Here is an 18264-nt window from a genome sequence, read left to right as displayed (position 1 = left end):
TATGCCATTTCTTTTTGCGTTAAATTGGGTGAAAACGCGGCGACAACTTACGGTAAGCTTCAGAAGGCTTTTGGAGTGGAGGTTATATCAAGAGCTCAAGTTTTTCGTTGGCATAAAACGTTTAGTGAAGGCAGAACGAATGTTGAGGATGAAGACCTCAGTGAACGACCATCAACCTCATGGACGGATGTGAACTTGGCCAGGGTGTGTGAACTCATACGATCTGATCGAGGATTATCCATGAAAATGATTGCAGAAGAACTGAACATCAATCGAGAAACGGTTTGGCTAATAACAACTGAAGATCTTGGTACGAGAAAGATTTGTGAAAAAATGGTCCCCAAAAATCTCACACCACAACAGCGAGAAACACGGAAAAATGTGGCAGCCGATCTGTTAGAGCAAACAGAAATCAATCGAGAATTGTTGAACCATTTTACCACTGGTGATGAAAGTTGGTTTTTTCAGTAAGATCCAGAGACAAAACGCCAAAGTTTGCAATGGTGCTCAAAGAGATCACCCAGACCAAAAAAAGATCGCATGCCAAAGTCAAAAGTGAAATGCATGCTTGTGTGCTTCTTTGATTCCAAGGGAATTATTCGTAAAGAGCGGGTGCCTCGTGGACAAACAGTTAACCAATATTACTACAAAGAAATTTTAGAAAGACTTGGTAAAAGAGTTCTTCGTGTCCATGCCAACATTGCTGATAATTGGATTCTGCATCACGGTAATGCGCCATCCCACACTGCTCTGTCAGTACAGCAATTTTTAACCTCAAAACAAATTTCAGTACCACCACAGCCACCTTATTCACCAGATATCGCTCCGTGCTACTTTTTTCTGCTTCCAAGAGTCAAAACGGCGGTCGAGGGACACCATTTTCAATCAACACAAGATGTCCAAAAAGCTGTGACGAGGGTCTTGGAGGATATTACACAAGAAATGTTCCAGAAATGTTACCATCAATGGCAGAAGCGATGGAAAAAGTGTGTGCTATCAGAAGGGAACTACATTCAAGGAGACAACACTAAACTGACTAAAACGGTAAGCAACATTTTTTTTCACATCAGTCTCATTACGTTATTGTCGCACCTCGTAGATATTAGGAAGGAAGTTCTCAGTAATTCGTTCATAGCTCTCCTATGCTCAAAAATCTACTTTTGGTATGTGGACAGGTTTCAGCAAATCTCTCTAAGAGAATGCCAAGATGATTCCCCTAGTAACGTGTGAGCAACGTGTTCTCAGTTTATAATATAACCTATTGCTTCCTTCACTGTTCGGGTTCGTACTCGTCGAGCATGTAGTACGGATTACGCACTTTGCAGGTTCTTGAATCGACAACAAAAGCACGATTACATCAATATGCTGCTCAAAATCCAATCTCAAAGTCCCATTATAGGTATGTATGAGCGTATGGCATTGGTGAGAGGGAGACCCCTCGCGGAGTGGTTCGACCGCCGCTCCACAAGTTCTTTAACGTCGCTACGGCGACTTGTGAGTGAATGAGGATGAAATGATGACGAAAGACACACAACACCCAGTCATCTCGAGGCAGAGAAAATCCCTGACTTACGACTGAATGAGGATGAAATGATGATGAACAACACACAACACCCAGTCATCTCGAGGCAGAGAAAATCCCTGGCCCCATCGGGAATCGAACCCGGGACCCCGTGCGCGGGAAGCGAGAACGCTACCGCAAGACCACGAGCCGCGGACTCCCATTGTAGGCAGTAAATTTGCATGTCAGTTGTTACTGAATTACTTCCTATCATCATCATTCATAATAACGCTGCTAATTCTATGGTGCCACGACCATCCTGAACAGTACCTTGTTGACAACTTGGGTCCATGGCTTTGTGCGGCCTGCGCCACGCTCGAATCCTACCATCAGCTCTTATCAACTGAAATTGGGACTCATCTCACTAGGCCACGGTTTCCGTGTCATGTAGGGTCCAACCGATATGGTCAGGAGCCCAGGGGAGGCGCTGAAGGTGATGACTTGCTGCTGCCACACCCCATTAACGACAAATTTCGCCGCTCTGCCCTAACGGATACGTTCGTCGTACGTATCACATTAATTTCTGCGATTATATCAAGCAGTGTTGCTTGTGTGTTGGTACCGACAATTCTACGCACAAGCCGCTGCTCTCAGCCATTTAGTGAAGGCTGCAGCCACTGATTTCCGGCATGGAATGTCTCATGTTTCTACCTCCAACTACGATTCTGCGTTCGAAGTCTATTAATCTCCGTCATGCGGCCATAACCACTTTGAAAACCTTTTCTCATGAATCACTTGGGCAGAAATGACAGCTCCGCCAATCCACTGCCCTGTTATACTCTGTGTACTCGCTACTACCGCCATTTATACAGGGTGGTCCATTGATTGTGACCAGGCCAAATGTCTCACGAAATAAGCATCAAACGAAAAAACCAGAAAGAACGAAACTTGTCTAGCTTGAAGGGGGAAACCATATGGCGCTATGGTTGGCCCGCTAGATGGCGCTGCCTAGGTCAAACGTATATCAACTGCGTTTTTTTAAAAATAAGAACGCCCATTTTTATTACATATTCGTGTAGTACGTAAAGAAATATGAATGTTTTAGTTGGACCACTTTTTTCGCTTTGTTATAGATGGCGCTGTAATAGTCACAAACATATGGCTCACAATTTTAGACGAACAGCTGGTAACAGGCAGGTTTTTTAAATTAAAATTCAGAACGTAGGTAGGTTTGAACATTTTATTTCGGTTGTTCCAATGTGATACACGTACCTTTGTGGTTCAAATGGCTCTGAGCACTATGGGACTTAACATCTATGGTCATCAGTCCCCTAGAACTTACAACTACTTAAACCTAACTAACCTAAGGACAGCACACAACACCCAGCCATCACGAGGCAGAGAAAATCCCTGACCCCGCCGGGAATCGAACCCGGGAACCCGGGCGTGGGAAGCGAGAACGCTACCGCACGACCACGAGATGCGGGCACGTTCCTTTGTGAACTTATCATTTGTGAGAACGCATGCTGTTACAGCGTGATTACCTGTAAATACCACATCAATGCAATAAATGCTCAAAATGATGTCCGTCGACCTCAATGTATTTGGCAATACGTGTAACGACATTCCTCTCAACAGCAAGTAGTTCGTCTTCCGTAATGTTCGCACGTGCATTGGTATGCGCTAACGCATGTTGTCAGGCGTTGTCGGTGGATCACGATAGCAAATATCCTTCAACTTTCCCCACAGAAAGAAAACCGGGGACGTCAGATCCGGTGAACGTGCGGGCCATGGTATGGTGCTTCGACGACCAATCCACCTGTCATGAAATATGTTATTCAATACCGCTTCAAGCGCACGCGAGCTATGTGCCGGACATCCATCATGTTGGAAGTACATCGCCTTTCTGTCATGCGGTGAAACATCTTGTAGTAACATCGGTAGAACATTACGTAGGAAATCAGCATACATTGCACCATTTACATTGCCATCGATAAAATGGGAGCCAATTATCCTTCCTCCCATAATGCCGCACCATACATTAACCGGTCAAGTTCGCTGAAATGAAATGAAATTTCGTGTGGCTAGGGCCTCCCGTCGGGTAGACCGTTCGCCTGGTGCAGGTCTTTCGATTTGACGCCACTTCGGCGACCTGCGCGTCGATGGGGATGAAATGATGATGATGATTAGGACACACAACACCCAGTCCCTGAGCGGAGAAAATCTCCGACCCAGCCGGGAATCGAACCCGGGCCCTTCGGGTTGACATTCCGTCACGCTGACCACTCAGCTACCGGGGGCGGACGTCAAGTTCGCTGATGTTCCACTTGTCGCAGGCATCGTAGATTTTCCGTTGCCCAATAGTGCACATTATACCGGTTTACGTTACCGCTGTTGGTGAATGACGCTTCGTCGCTAAATAGAACGCGTGCAAAAAATCTGTCATCGTTCAGTAATTTCTCTTGTGCCCAGTGGCAGAACTGTACGCGATGTTCAAAGTCGTCGCCATGCAATTCCTGGTGCATACAAATATGGTACGGGTGCAGTCGATGTTGATGTAGCATTCTCAACACCGACGTTTTTGACATGCCCGATTCTCGCGCAATTTGTCTGCTACTGATGTGCGGATTATCCACGACAGCAGCTAAAACACCTACTTGGGCATCATAATTTGTTGCAGGTCGTGGTTGACGTTTCACATGTGGCTGATCGCTTCCTGTTTCCTTAAATAACGTAACTATCAGGCGAACGGTCCGGACACTTGGAAGATGTCGTCCAGGATACCGAGCAGCATACATAGCACACGCCCGTTGTGGATTTTGATCACAATAGCCATTCATTAACACGATATCGACCTTTTCCACAATTGGTAAAGGGTCCATTTTAACACGGGTAATGTATCACGAAGCAAATACCGTCCGCACTGGCGGAATGCTACTTGATACCTCGTACTTGTACGTTTGTGACTATAACAGCGCCATCTATCACAAAGCGAAGAAAGAGGCCCAATTAAAACATTCATGTTTCTTTACGTACTACACGAATATGTAATAAAAAATGGGGCTTCCAATTTTAAAAAACGCAGTTGATATCCGCTTGACCTATGGCAGCGCCATCTAGCGGGACAAGCATAGCGCCATCTCGTTTCCCCCTTCAAGCTAGACGAGTTTCGTTCTGTGTATTTTTTTCGTTTGATGCTTATTTCGTGAGATATTTGGCCCGGTCACTATGAATAGACGACCATGTGTATGTATATATCGCTGTCCTGCGACTTGTCACGTCATTGTACATCCTTCATCACCATGACAAAGACGTACCTACGCAATAAAAAATAAACGTAAACATTAACATGGTTAAATTTTTTTAACTCTGTGTAATGTTTTGACTCATCAGTGACGTCCATAACAAAATCACAGGAAGATGTCCCTTACGACACTTCCGTCTTTTTCCATCTCAGTTAAGGTTTCTCTGTAATGACTTCAGCTTCGACGAGCCGTTAAGCTGAAGCCCTCACCTCCACGTGCCGCAAGACGACTTGTCAGATGCGCATTACTCACGGGCACACTCACTTCCGTCGTCTCAGGCTCTGGTTCCACTTACTGTATTGTGAACCATCTGACGACAAAAGAAGAGATTAGATATAAAAACAGGGAAAAATTGCTTTTATTACTCTCAGTACGCCACGAATACGATATGACGCTTGTTCAAGTAGTGTGAAATGTCAGTGTTTCATCGGAAATGGTGTCATTGTCAAAGGAGCGGAGGAAATCCAGATCAAAGAAGGCCGTGAGAAGTTGGTGCTTCTGACAAATTGGCCCGCCTGTCGGAGATTACGTGTGTAGTTTGTTTGCGCCCTTATCTGGACTACAATCGTGACTGCGTAATCTGCTCTTACAGACGCTTGATGCCCGCTTTCCCACCGTTCAGATAGCGCCGTCACTTTCACGCCAAAGTAGAGTGGTCCTCCGGACAGCAGTCGCTTCAGAGCCCTCCAGCGAGTAACTGCGAAAATGAGTGAGTACAGTACTTTCGTGTTTTAAGTCGCTCCTAACACGGAATTATCACTTTATCTAAGCTATTTCACCTTCAAGATCTTAGTCAACACTGCACTATCACTGTGACGAAGTGTCGGACAGTGCACTGGAAGAACCAAAGAGTAGATAATAAAGTAACTTTACAGTTTTGTACACGCTGGTACACCAGTCAATACTGTGAATGCACAGGCCAGTAAACTATAAACACCGCAACTTACTGCTTTCAAAACACGAACGAAGGTCTCGGCCACTCAGTAGAAAGGTCTCTTTTCTTTTTTTCCTCACTACCCAACAGTGAGGATTTTTAATCCATGGATTACAAGAGACGTGTCTGATGTATGTCTTTAATATGTTCACTTTGGGCCATCTTGCATAGTAGCCCTTGGAATCATTTACTTTTTTGCTGAATAAGCAGTGTTTTACCTACAACATCAAAGTAATTCTAAAAGAAAATTGGTTCGTGCACCTCTTCTTGGTAGAATAAATCCATATTTAAGGATGAAATACAAGCAAATTGCTTTTTGTTCGACTAATATTTCTTTATTATACTAAACGGATTCTGGCTTATTATGCAATCATTTAGCAGAGATACTATCGTGCCAGAGACCAAACCTTGAATCCTAAAGATGTTATCGACGTTGAGATAGGAATAATAGAGAATTATCGTGAACCCTCTGCCAGGCACTTAAATGTGTTTTTCAGAGGGATGTTCGTGAACTGCGTCTAATAAATTAGATTAACACACGGATATTCAGAAACTGAACTGCCAAAGCACCCAGGTGAGACTAAACATTGAGTCCTTGTTACTTGCGTTACGTGCAACTGGTTATTGCATTTTACTTTTCATCTCCATGAAAGGTGATGAGAGTGGACAGAAATGCACCACGTAAAATACATCCACTGTAGTCTGGCTGCAGCAACCGGGGAAGACAAAAGCAGTAACGGTAAAGTAACCGATTTTGTGACATTCTGCAAGTTCGTTACCAGGGGCGAATTCTATAGTTTTCTTCGTGTGCTTTGGTAATTTAGTTTTTTGTTCACTTTCTGCGTGTTAGTTTAATATTTAACAAGCACAGTCCCCGCGTTTTCGTTTGTGGCTGAAAGCCAACAAATTTTGTGACCTATTAAAAGATCCTAATCAGGAGCGAATTGTTTAGTCTCACCTGAGTGCTTTGGCAGTTCAGTTTTTGAATATCCGTGTGTTAATCTAATTTATTAGACACAGTTCATCTACATCCCTCTGAAACTCACATTTAAGTGCCTGGCAGAGGGTTCATCGGACCACCTTCACAATAATTCTCTATCATTCCAGTCTCGTATAGCGCGCGGGAAAAACGAACAATTATAACTTTCTGTGCGAGCTCTGATTTCCCTTATTTTATTATGGTGATCGTTTCTCCCTATGTAGGTCGGAGTTAAGAATATATTTTGGGATTCGGAGGAGGAAGTTGGTGACTGAAATTTCGTGAGAAGATTCAACCGCAGCGAAAAACGCCTTTGTTGTATCATTTCAGTGACACTCTCTCCCGTATTTCACGACAATACAAAACGTGCTGCCCTTCTCTGAACTTTTTCGATGTACTCCGTCAATCCTGTCTGGTAAGGATCCCACATCGTGCAGCAGTGTTCTAAAAGCGGACGGAGAAGCGTAGTGTAGGCAATCTCTTCAACAGATCTGTTATATTTTCTAAGTGTTCTGCCAATAAAACGCAGTCTTTTGTTAGCATCCCCACTAAATTTTCTACGTGTTCTTAGCACTTTAAGTTGTTCGTATTTGTAATTCCTAGGTGTTTAGTTGAATTTATGGCCTTTAGATTTGACTGAAGTATCGTATAACCGAAGTTTAACGGATTCGTTGTAGCACTAATGTCGATGACCTCACAATTTTCATTATTTAATGTCAACTGCCAATTTAGGACCATACTGATATTTTTTCTAAATCATTTTGCACTTTGTTTTGATGTTCTGATGACTTTACTAGTCGATAAACGACAGCGTCATCTGCAAACACGGTTCAATCCCGCGTCCGATCATCCTGATTTAGGTTTTCCGTGATTTCCCTAAATCGCTCCAGGCAAATGCAGGGATGGTTCAAATGGTTCAAATGGCTCTGAGCACTATGGGACTTAATATCTGTGATCATCAGTCCCCTAGAACTTAGAACTACTTAAACCTAACTAACCTAAGGACAGCACACAACACCCAGCCATCACGAGGCAGAGAAAATCCCTGACCCCGCCGGGAATCGAACCCGGGAACCCGGGCGTGGGAAGCGAGAACGCTACCGCACGACCACGAGATGCGGGCAAATGCAGGGATGGTTCCTTTGAAAGGGCACGGACGACTTCCTTCCCCGTCCTTCCCTAATCCAATGAGACCAATGACCTAGCTGTTTGGTGTCTTCCCCCAAAACAACCCAACTCAACCCATCTACAAACAACCTAAGACAGCTGCTTATATTGTCTCCCAAATCGTTTGTGTAGATAAGGAACAGCAAAGGGCTTATAACACTATCTCGGGGAACGCCAGAAATCACTTCTGTTTTAATCGATGACTTTCTGTGAATTACTGCGAACTGTGACCTCTCTGACAGGAAATCACAAATCCAGTCACGTAATTCCATAAGCATGCAATTTCACTGTAAGCCACTTGTGTGGTACAGTGTCTTGCGTTTTCGCCAGTGTCTACAGTAGAGTTCCAGAGAGCGTGTCAATAGTCCTATGTTCTCCACGATCTTCAGTATGGATAGGCACTGTGATTTCTGTGTGCGGATGCAAGCTGAGTTGGCGACACTTCGCCCTGAGATCCAGGCTGTGATGACTTCTGTTACACAGCTTGAAGCTGCAGTGGTTGGGCATCACTGTTGTAGGCTGGCGGTGCGAATCCAACGGACGTCCAGCACTTCTGAGTCCGCCGATCGGCCCACACAGGTGGTCAGCCCAGTTACAGCTCGCACTGAGGTTGACCGCTCACCCATGGTCGAATGGGAGGTCGACTCGGGGCACGGCAGGAGGCGGAAGTCTTCCCAGGGGGCTGCACGTAAGACCTCCCCTGATTATTCTGACAAGCAGTGTCTGTGAGTTACACTGTCTCCCAGCCAGATGCAGTCGCTTGTCCTGGTTCAGAGGAAACCTCTCAGCCTACAAGTTACTGGCAATTACAGGGGGTGAGGTTATTGCTAGTTTGCAGCTCCAATGTTAGGCGCGTTATGGGGTCCCCTAGGGAATTCAGTCACAGGATTCAGAGTTACATTTTGACCATACGTTCAGATGTTTACACGTGTAAAGACAAATGTTGTCTGCCAAACATTGGCAGGATGCTGGAAAAGTATTGTCTCACTTCAAAAGAGATTGCTTACAAAAATGTTAAAATGTGTGTGAAATCCATAGGGACTTAACTGCTAAGGTCATCAGTCCCTAAGCTTACACACTACTCACTCTAAATTATCCTCAGGACAAACACACACACACACACACCCATGCCCGAGTGAGGACTCGAACCTCCGCCAGGACCAGCCGCACAGTCCATGACTGCAGCTCCATAGACCGCTCGGCTAATCCCGTGCGGCGATTGCTTACAGAAGCCTCATGTAAGATATTCTAGAATATTGATCAAGTACGTGAGACCCACGCAAATTGCACTAGCAGTGGATGCTGAGTGTATTCAAAGAATGGCTACGTGAAACTACACGGTTTTGTTTTATTCACAGGAGAGCATAAGGGAAATGCTGAATACCCAGAACTGACAGAGACCTGAAGATAAACGCCAACGTACCGTGAAAGCCTGTTTGCATATTTCCATGAAGCGAATATTAAATGAGATACCTAAGATTGTTGTCACGTATCATTCCAGCGGAAAAAACGAAGACAAGACTGGACTAATTATGAAGAGCACAGAGGCGTTTAAGGTGTCACTCTTCTCATTCTCCATCTCCTTCTTTTTCTTATGGCTTTGTCCCACACTAGCGCAGGGTCGACATGGTTATCAACAGATTTGGCATGATTCATTGTAGGGGTGATCGGAAGCCCGCCATGTTGCTGTCCCTCATCCCCCGCCCCTCGAAGGAATACCAACCCAGCACCCAAACCATCTACGTGTAGTGTGAAAGTGGACGAAATTTTTCTGAATGTAACTAAGGTAGGACTTATTTTAACAGCGCGCCACCAGACGGCTTCGATCCATGGTCAGCGCACCTGCCGTCTCGCAAGCGCCGCTTTAAGGGGCTCCGGAACGCCCTATACTTACAATGTTAAAATAATGCTTATAAATTACATCTTTCCTCACAAAGTATTTGAGGTAGGAAGTTGAACTTTTTACAGATTATTTATTGGAATATGGGCTACAACTTAACACAGGGATTTTACAAAATTTTAGTTCAGTTATTAAAGATGATTTTTTTTTCAATTGTAATGAAAATTCACAACATTTTTTGCAATTTTTTATTTATATATTCAAAAATATTCAGTTTTTTGGAAAAAGGCTGTGTTAAATTATGCAGAAGGTACTGTGTAACATTTACTGAAAGTTTGAAACAAATATGTTTGGAAGATCCTTAGAAAACATGTAATTAGTATGAGAAAATAAAAGTTTTGGGAATCGAGCGACAAAGATTGGATTAACTTTTTAGTGCATTCCTGGTCCATAGGATGGATTATCTTCATCCTCTGCAAACTCCTCCTCCAGCTTCCTCTTGTTCCTCCTCCTGTTTACTCTTGCTTGTATTTCTAGACTCTTTACAGCCCTGTCTGCAGCCCGAAGGCGTTCCTTGTCTAAAGCAAGCATCGCTCGTACCATGTTAGCATGTTATTATTTACAGTAATAACACATACCTTTGGCTTTCCAACATTTCTCCTTTTCTTAAAAACCTTCAGAGGATTTCCAATAACTTTACTTTTACTCATTATTATACTTCAACAAAACAGAGACTCAAGAAACAGAATTAATTACGAATATTTTCGAGATAACGACAGAGTAAATAAACATGAAACAATCGACAATCACACCAGCGATATATATTGAACCATCACAGGTTAGCCACAACACATACTTTATCTCACATCACTAAAATGTACCTGATGAACACGGACTTTAATAATAACACCATTTGACAGCAGTTTAACAGCGCCACAGTGGGTCACGTCCATGTAGAACACATTTCAAAAAAAAATTCACAATAGTTGTAGTCTTCGGAATTGAATAAATTATATATCTATTAAAAGGTAATAGTCTGCAGATTCAGAAAACGCAAAAAAGTGAAAATTGAACTTTTCATGATTTTGAGCCTTTCCGGAGCCCCTTAAGGCGCACAGATATCAGGTCGGGTTTCTTCTGGAGTCCAAAATACGAGAGTGAAACGGGAGGAAACCGTAGTATGTGGTACAAAAATATTCTCTGCCACGCATTTCACGGTGATCTGCGGATAACGGATGTGGACGTAAATAAGTCTTTGACACATGTCTAGTCCTTTGAAGGCTGTATTCTTTTGTTCGTTCGTCATCTTGTTGATTTTGAGAGACGAATGTGAGGGCTGAAACGCAGCGCCCGCACAGAGATAGCTGCTCCCGAGCAGCGTCAAAGGGGTTTGCAGATTTCCACCTGCATGAGCTCTGGACACTGTTAACGCGAGAGGGCGGAAACAGCAAGACAGGCCGAATGGAGCGAGACGCATCTGTGTGAATACTTCCTTATCTTCGACATGTGGTCAGAATCTCATTCCGGAAAGCCTGCAGACCACGTTTATCATGCAACCCGTTAGGCTGTGTGTGTGTGTGTGTGTGTGTGTGTGTGTGTGTGTGTGTGTGAGTTCGATATGCAGATGTCCATCAGTCGCACAACGTATCTGGCAGATAACGTTACAGATTTTGTACGTTGTTCGTGTCTCACTTTCATACTATAAACTGATAACAAGAAGCAAAGCGGAACTAATGGGGTTGCAGAACTTCGGCGCAATATTTGGTTACTTGTGTTAGCCTCACTCAATTTACACACACAATTTTATACGTTCTGTGTGTGTTTGCGCCTTTGCTCGCTCAAAACATTAACTGCTATCTGAAATTACGCGTGTAACGCAGTCAACAAACGTTAAACGTGGCTACTTGAACATTGCTGGTGACGTGAAACTTTCATAATCTGAAACAATGAACATAGTTTTTGTGTTACTAAGGCCATCTTTCAATCTGATTATGTTGAGGTATTTTACTCTGTCAACCAGTCGTTGTATCCGGCTCACAGTTCGTCGCTGCTGGATGATGCCATAGCGGTGTTAAAAATATTGGCTCATTGCGAACGAACGAATGAACCACCTTTGGTAGTAGTACAGTAGTGTTTGGATCTAGTACAGAAACTGTACAACTGAGTGCAATGAGTAAATATAGCAAGTTTCAACGTCGGCGTGAAATACTACACTGAAGAACCAAAGCAACTGGTACACCTGCCTAATACCGGGTAGGGCCCCATCGAGCACGCAGAAGTGCCGCAACACGACGTACCATGGACTCGACTAATGTCTGAAGTAGTGCTGGAGCAAATTGACGCCATGAATCCGTATGAGTTCGAGGTAGTGCAAGGCATCCCAGATGTGGTCAATAATGTTAACGTCCGGGGAGTTTGGTGGCCAGCGGATGTGTTTCAACTCAGAAGAGTGTTCCTGGAGCCACTCTGTAGCAATTCTGGACACGTGGTGTGTCGCATTGTCCTGCTGGAAATGCCTAAGTCCATCAGATTGCACAGTGGACATGAATGGATGCATGTGATCGGACAGGATGCTTATGTACGTATCACCTGTCAGAGTCGTATCTAGACGTATCACGCGCCCCATATCACTCCAAATGCACACGCCCCACACCACTGCAGAACTTCCACCAGCTTGAGCAGTCCCCTGCTGACATGCAGGGTCCATGTATTCCTGAGGTAGTCTCCATAGCCGTACAATTTGAAATGAGACTCGCCCTACCAGCCAACAGGTTTCCAGTCATCAACAGTCCACTGTCGGTGTTGACGGACCCAGGCGAGGAGTAAAGCTTTGTGTCGTGCAGTCATCAAGGATACACGAGTGGGTCTTCGGTTCCGAAAGCCCATACCGCTGATGTTTCGTTGAATGGTTCGTACGCTGACAGTTGTTGACGGCCCAGCATTGAAATCTGCTGCGATTTGCGGAAGGGTTGCATTTCTGTCGCGCTGAACGATTCTCTTCAGTCGTTCTTGGTCCCGTTATTGTAGGATCTTTCTGGCTGCAGCGATATGGATTCACTCGTGAGATGGTTGTATGGGAAAATCCCCACTTCATCGCTACCTCGGAGATTCTGTGTCCCATCGCTCGAGCGCCGATTACACACTACGTTCAAATTCACTTACATCTTGATAACCTGCCATTGTAGCAGCAGTAATCGATCTAACAACTGTGCCAGGCGCTTGTCTTATATAGGTGCTGCCGACCGCAGCGCCGTATTCTGCCGGTTTAATATTTCTCTGTTTGAATAAGCATGCCTATACCAGTTTTTTGGCGCTTTATTGTATTACTCTAGGACTAAAATAGTGGCTCGATAACGTATCGAAAAAAGTAGTAATAATCAAAAAAGAAGGCATAGAATGATGATAGTGCTGACGTATGAAAATGGCACTGATGTTACTTGGATCTAGCCAACGTCAGGACGTGTGTTATTTAAAACTCAATAAACAAAATTAGTGGCATGAACTTTCATCCTTTCAAAGCAACCTTTTTCACTTGAAATTGAAGAATAATATACGTGAAGAAAAGAAACATTTTTTTCGTTTTGGGCTGACTGCTGATGTTTCGTAGGAAGCCTGTTCGCCTTCTGACCACTCCTTACCCATGTCTGGTCTCGTCACAGAGAAATGTTTTACTTAAGAATCATCTAAATATAGCGGGGCGGAGGTTACATCACTTTCATATTAAGGGCAGTTGAACACTGTTACTGGATGGGCAGCTAAAGAAATAAGCAGGGCAGCAAATACAGTTTGCTGCACACCTCCCTCGGGCACTCCTGACGATACCTTTGCGTCTGACGAACACAAGACGTTGAAGACAACCAATGTACGACTTAAGAAGTCTTTGAGTCTCTCATATTTCTGGGAACAAATCCCTATGTCTGGACCTTCGTTAAAAGTCCTCAGAAGGGCAACGTCTGCAGTGTTTTCCTAAAATCTAGGAATGTAAATGTGCTTCTTGCACTTCATTTATGGTTCGCAAGATATCATGTGAGAAAAGGGCAAGTTGAGTTTCGCACGAGAGATGATTTCTAAAACAATGTTAATTTGTGAACAGAAGTTTTTTTTTTCTCAACGAAGTTTGTTGTATTCGAAATCAGAATAATGTTCAAAAGAATTCTGCAGCAAACCGATGTTAAGGATGTTGTTGTTGTTGGTGTGGTCTTCAGTCCTGAGACTGGTTTGATGCAGCTCTCCATGCTACTCTATCCTGTGCAAGCTTCTTCATCTCCAAGTACCTACTGCAGCTTACATCCTTCTGAATCTCCTTAGTGTATTCATCTCTTGGTCTTCCTCTACGATTTTTACCCTCCAAGCTGCCCTCCAGTACTAAATTAATGATCCCTTGATGCCTCAGAACATGTCCTACCAACCGATCCCTTCTTCTAGTCAAGTTGTGCCACAAATTCCTCTTCTCCCCAATTCTTTTCAATACCTCCTCATTAGTTATGTGAACTACCCATCTTATGTTCAGCATTCTTCTGTAGCACCACATTTCGAAAGCTTCTATTCTCTTTTTGTCTAAACTATTTATCGTCCACGTTTCACTTCCATACATGGCTACACTCCATACAAATACTTTCGGAAATGACTTCCTGACACTTAAATCTATACTCGATGTTAACAAATTTCTCTTCTTCGGAAACGCTTTCCTTGCCATTGCCAGTCTACATTTTATATCCTCTCTACTTCGACCATCATCGGTTATTTTACTCCCTAAATAGCAAAACTCCTTTACTACTTTAAGTGTCTCATTTCCTAATCTAATTCCCTCAGCATCACCCGACTTAACTCGACTACATTCCATTATCCTTGTTTTGCTTATGTTGGTGTTCATCTTATACCCTCCTTTCAAGACACTGTCCATTCCGTTCAACTGCTCTTCCAAGACCTTTGCTGTCTCTGACAGAATTACAATGTCATCGGCGAACCTCAAAGTTTTTATTTCTTCTCCATGGATTTTAATGCCTACTCCGAACTTTTCTTTTGGTTCCTTTATTTCTTGCTCAATATACAGATTGAATAGCATCGGGGAGAGGTTACAACCCTGTCTCACTCCCTTCCCAACCGCTGCTTCCCTTTCATGTCCCTCGACTCTTATAACTGCCATCTGCTTTCTGTACAAATTGTAAATAGCCTTTCGCTCCCTGTATTTTACCCCTGCCACCTTCAGAATTTGAAAGAGAGTATTGCAGTCAACATTGTCAAAAGCTTTCTCTAAGTCTACAAGTGCTAGAAACGTAGGTTTGCCTTTCTTTAATCTTCCTTCTAAGGTAACTCGTAGGGTCAGTATTGCCTCACGTGTTCCAATATTTCTACGGAATCCAAACTGATCTTCCCCGAGGTCGGCTTCTATTAGTTTTTCCATTCGTCTGTAAAGAATTCGCGTTAGTATTTTGCAGCTGTGACTTATTAAACTGATAGTTCGGTAATTTTCACATCTGTCAACAACTGCTTTCTTTGGGATTGGAATTATTATATTCTTCTTGAAGTCTGAGGGAATTTCGCCTGTCTAAAATGGTTCAAATGGCTCTGAGCACTATGGGACTTAACATATGTGGTCATCAGTCCCCTAGAACTTAGAACTACTTAAACCTACCTAACCTAAGGACACCACACACATCCATGCCCGAGGCAGGATTCAAACCTGCGACCGTAGCAGTCGCGCGGTTCCGGACTGAGCGCCTAGAACCGCTAGACCACCGCGGCCGGCTTCGCCTGTCTCACACATCTTGCTCACCAGATGGTAGAGTTTTGTCAGGACTAGCTCTCCCAAGGCTGTTAGTAGTTCTAATGGAATGTTGTCTCCTCCTGGGACCTTGTTTCGACTTAGGTCTTTCAGTGCTCTTTCAAACTCTTCACGCAGTATCATATCTCCCATTTCATCTTCATCTACATCCTCTTCCATTTCCATGATATTGTCCTCAAGAAAATCTCCCCTGTATGGACCCTCTATATACACCTTCCACCTTTCTGATTTCCCTTCCTTGCTTAGACCTGGGTTTCCATCTGAGCTCTTGATATTCATGCAAGTGGTTCTCTTTCCTCCAAAGGTCTCTTTAATTTTCCTGTATGCAGAATCTATCTTACCCCTCGTGAGATAAGCCTCTACATCCTTACATTTGTCCTGTAACCATCTCTGCTTAGCCATTTTGAACTTCCTGTCGATCTCATTTTTGAGACGTTAGTATTGTTTTTTGCCTGTTTCACGTACTGCATTTTTGTATTTTCTCCTTTCATCAATTAAATTCAGCATCTCTTGTGTTACCCAAGGATTTCTACAAGCCCTTGTCTTTTTACCTACTTGATCGTCTGCTGCCTTCACTACTTCATCCCTCAGCTACCCATTCTTCTTCTACTGTACTTCTTTCCCCCATTCCTTGTTCCCGTATGCTCTCCCAGAAACTCTCTACAACCTCTGGTTTAGTCAGTTTATCCAGGTCCCATCTCCTTAAATTCCCACCTTTTTGCAGTTTCTTCAGTTTTAATCTACAGTTCATAACCAGTAGATTGTGGTCAGAGTACACATCTGTCCCTGGAAATGTCCCACAGTTTAAAACCTGGTTCCTAAATCTCTGTCTTACCATTATATAATTTATCTGAAACCTTTTAGTATCTCCAGGGTTCTTCCATGTATACAAACTTCTTTCATGATTCTTGAACCAAGTGTTAGCTGTGATTAAGTTATGCTCTGTGCAAAATTCTACCAGGCGGCTTCCTCTTTCATTTCTTAGCCCCAATCCATATTCACCTACTACGTTTCCTTCTCTTCCTTTTCCTACTGTCGAATTCCAGTCACCCATGACTATCAAATTTTCGTCTCCCTTCACTACCTCAATAATTTCTTTTATCTCATCATACATTTTATCAATTTCTTCATCATCTGCAGAGGTAGCTGGCATATGAACTTATACTACTGTAGTAGGCGTGGGATTCGTGTCTATCTTGGCCACAATAATGCGTTCACTATGCTGTTTGTAGTAGCTTACCCGTACTCCTATTTTTTTATTCATTATTAAACCTACTCCTGCATTACCCCTATTTGATTTTGTATTTATAACCCTGTATTCACCTGACCAAAAGTCTTGTTCCTCCTGCCACCGAACTTCACTAATTCCCGCTATATCTAACTTTAACCTATCCATTTCCCTTTTTCTAAATTTTCTAACCTACCTGCCCGATTAAGGGATCTGACATTCCACGCTCCGATCCGTAGAACGCCAGTTTTCTTTCTCCTGATAACGACATCCTCCTGAGTAGTCCCCGCCCGGAGATCCGAGGAGGATGTTGATCTGTAATTTTGCGAGCTTTCATTTACCCTTCTTGCATACGGGAGTCACCTGCGCTTTTTCCCTCTACTTGGGACTTTCGCTTGGCGAGAAGTTCGCGATAAATGCGCGCCAAGTAAAGGGCAAATGCTGTAGACTACTCCCTGTGAAACCGCATTGGTATTCCATGCGGATATGACGACTTATTTGCTTTCAACTCTTTCAGCTGCTTCTCTGTGCCAGGGATGCCTATGTCCTCCGTACATGAGCCTGTGCGGCGATATGTAAGTGTGTACGATCCTCCTGCGCGAATGATTTCTTAAACGCGAAATTTAAAACTTCATTTTTCCTTTTAGTGTCTTCTACTGCCGCACCAGGCTAGTCGATGAGTGACTAGATAGAAGCCTTCGACCAGATTAGTGATTTTACGTTGGACCAGAATTTATTCGTGTTCTCGGTAAGAACTTTCGGTATGGTATGACGTGATAGCTGTGATATGCTTCGTACTTCGATGTATTTACAATCGCACAATATTCTACTAAGATTTGCTCTGTCGTTATTTCTGCGTTCGTTTTTGGACCGACAGTGTAGCAATATCGGCTTCCTGACTATTTTCCGAATTTTGTTATTAAACGATGGTTGGTCTTTTTCCTCCTTACTAGGCAGGTACTTCTCCAAGTGAATTTTAAAATCAGTTTAGACTATATCCATAATTCTGAAGCGGTAGGTAGGGAGCTGGTTGGTGAGTGTTAAGGTACTTTGACTAAACATCCAAGGTCATCAGAACTTAGAACTACTTAAACCTAACTAACCTAAGGACATCACACACATCCATGCCCGAGGCAGGATTCGAACCTACGACCGTAGCGGTCGCGCGGTTCCAGACTGATGCAGCGGCTGGTGCTTGTTATACAGGTCAGTTTTGAAAATGAGAAGTAAACTATTGAAATGAGTTTTTTTACCAAGCACTCTGTCTCGCCTTACGTATCCGTCTGCCCTCGGTCATTCAGATCCTATATCAACGTATTAACTCCCCCTTCCCGCTCTCTTCTTCCAGCCAGACACCACGTGCACCTCAGGATTTCTTACACTTACCGCAAACACCACAAAAACCAGCGAATCATTTCCCATGACACTGAGCTGCTTTGCTACCTGCACATTCCTCCAGCTTATACACACACACACTCCATAGCATACTGCAACGAAAATTTGACCATCTCCTGTACCTGACCCA

At 43.6% G+C, this 18264-nt stretch overlaps 1 protein-coding gene across 1 annotated transcript in view; it reads left to right on the top strand.

The window, feature by feature from the left end:
• The first annotated feature begins 5421 nt into the window (after positions 1-5421).
• The window catches only part of LOC126091912 (cholinesterase 2-like), a 257842-nt gene continuing 244999 nt past the window's right edge, over positions 5422-18264 (top strand). The window contains exon 1 of the mRNA XM_049907227.1: positions 5422-5515. Coding sequence (XP_049763184.1) covers positions 5512-5515 — 4 coding nt within the window. The 5' untranslated portion in view covers positions 5422-5511. The remainder of the gene's footprint in view (positions 5516-18264) is intronic.

Source organism: Schistocerca cancellata, chromosome 7 (genome assembly GCF_023864275.1).
Source record: "Schistocerca cancellata isolate TAMUIC-IGC-003103 chromosome 7, iqSchCanc2.1, whole genome shotgun sequence".
Taxonomy (NCBI): domain Eukaryota; kingdom Metazoa; phylum Arthropoda; class Insecta; order Orthoptera; family Acrididae; genus Schistocerca; species Schistocerca cancellata.
This window is presented reverse-complemented; position numbering and strand designations above follow the sequence as displayed.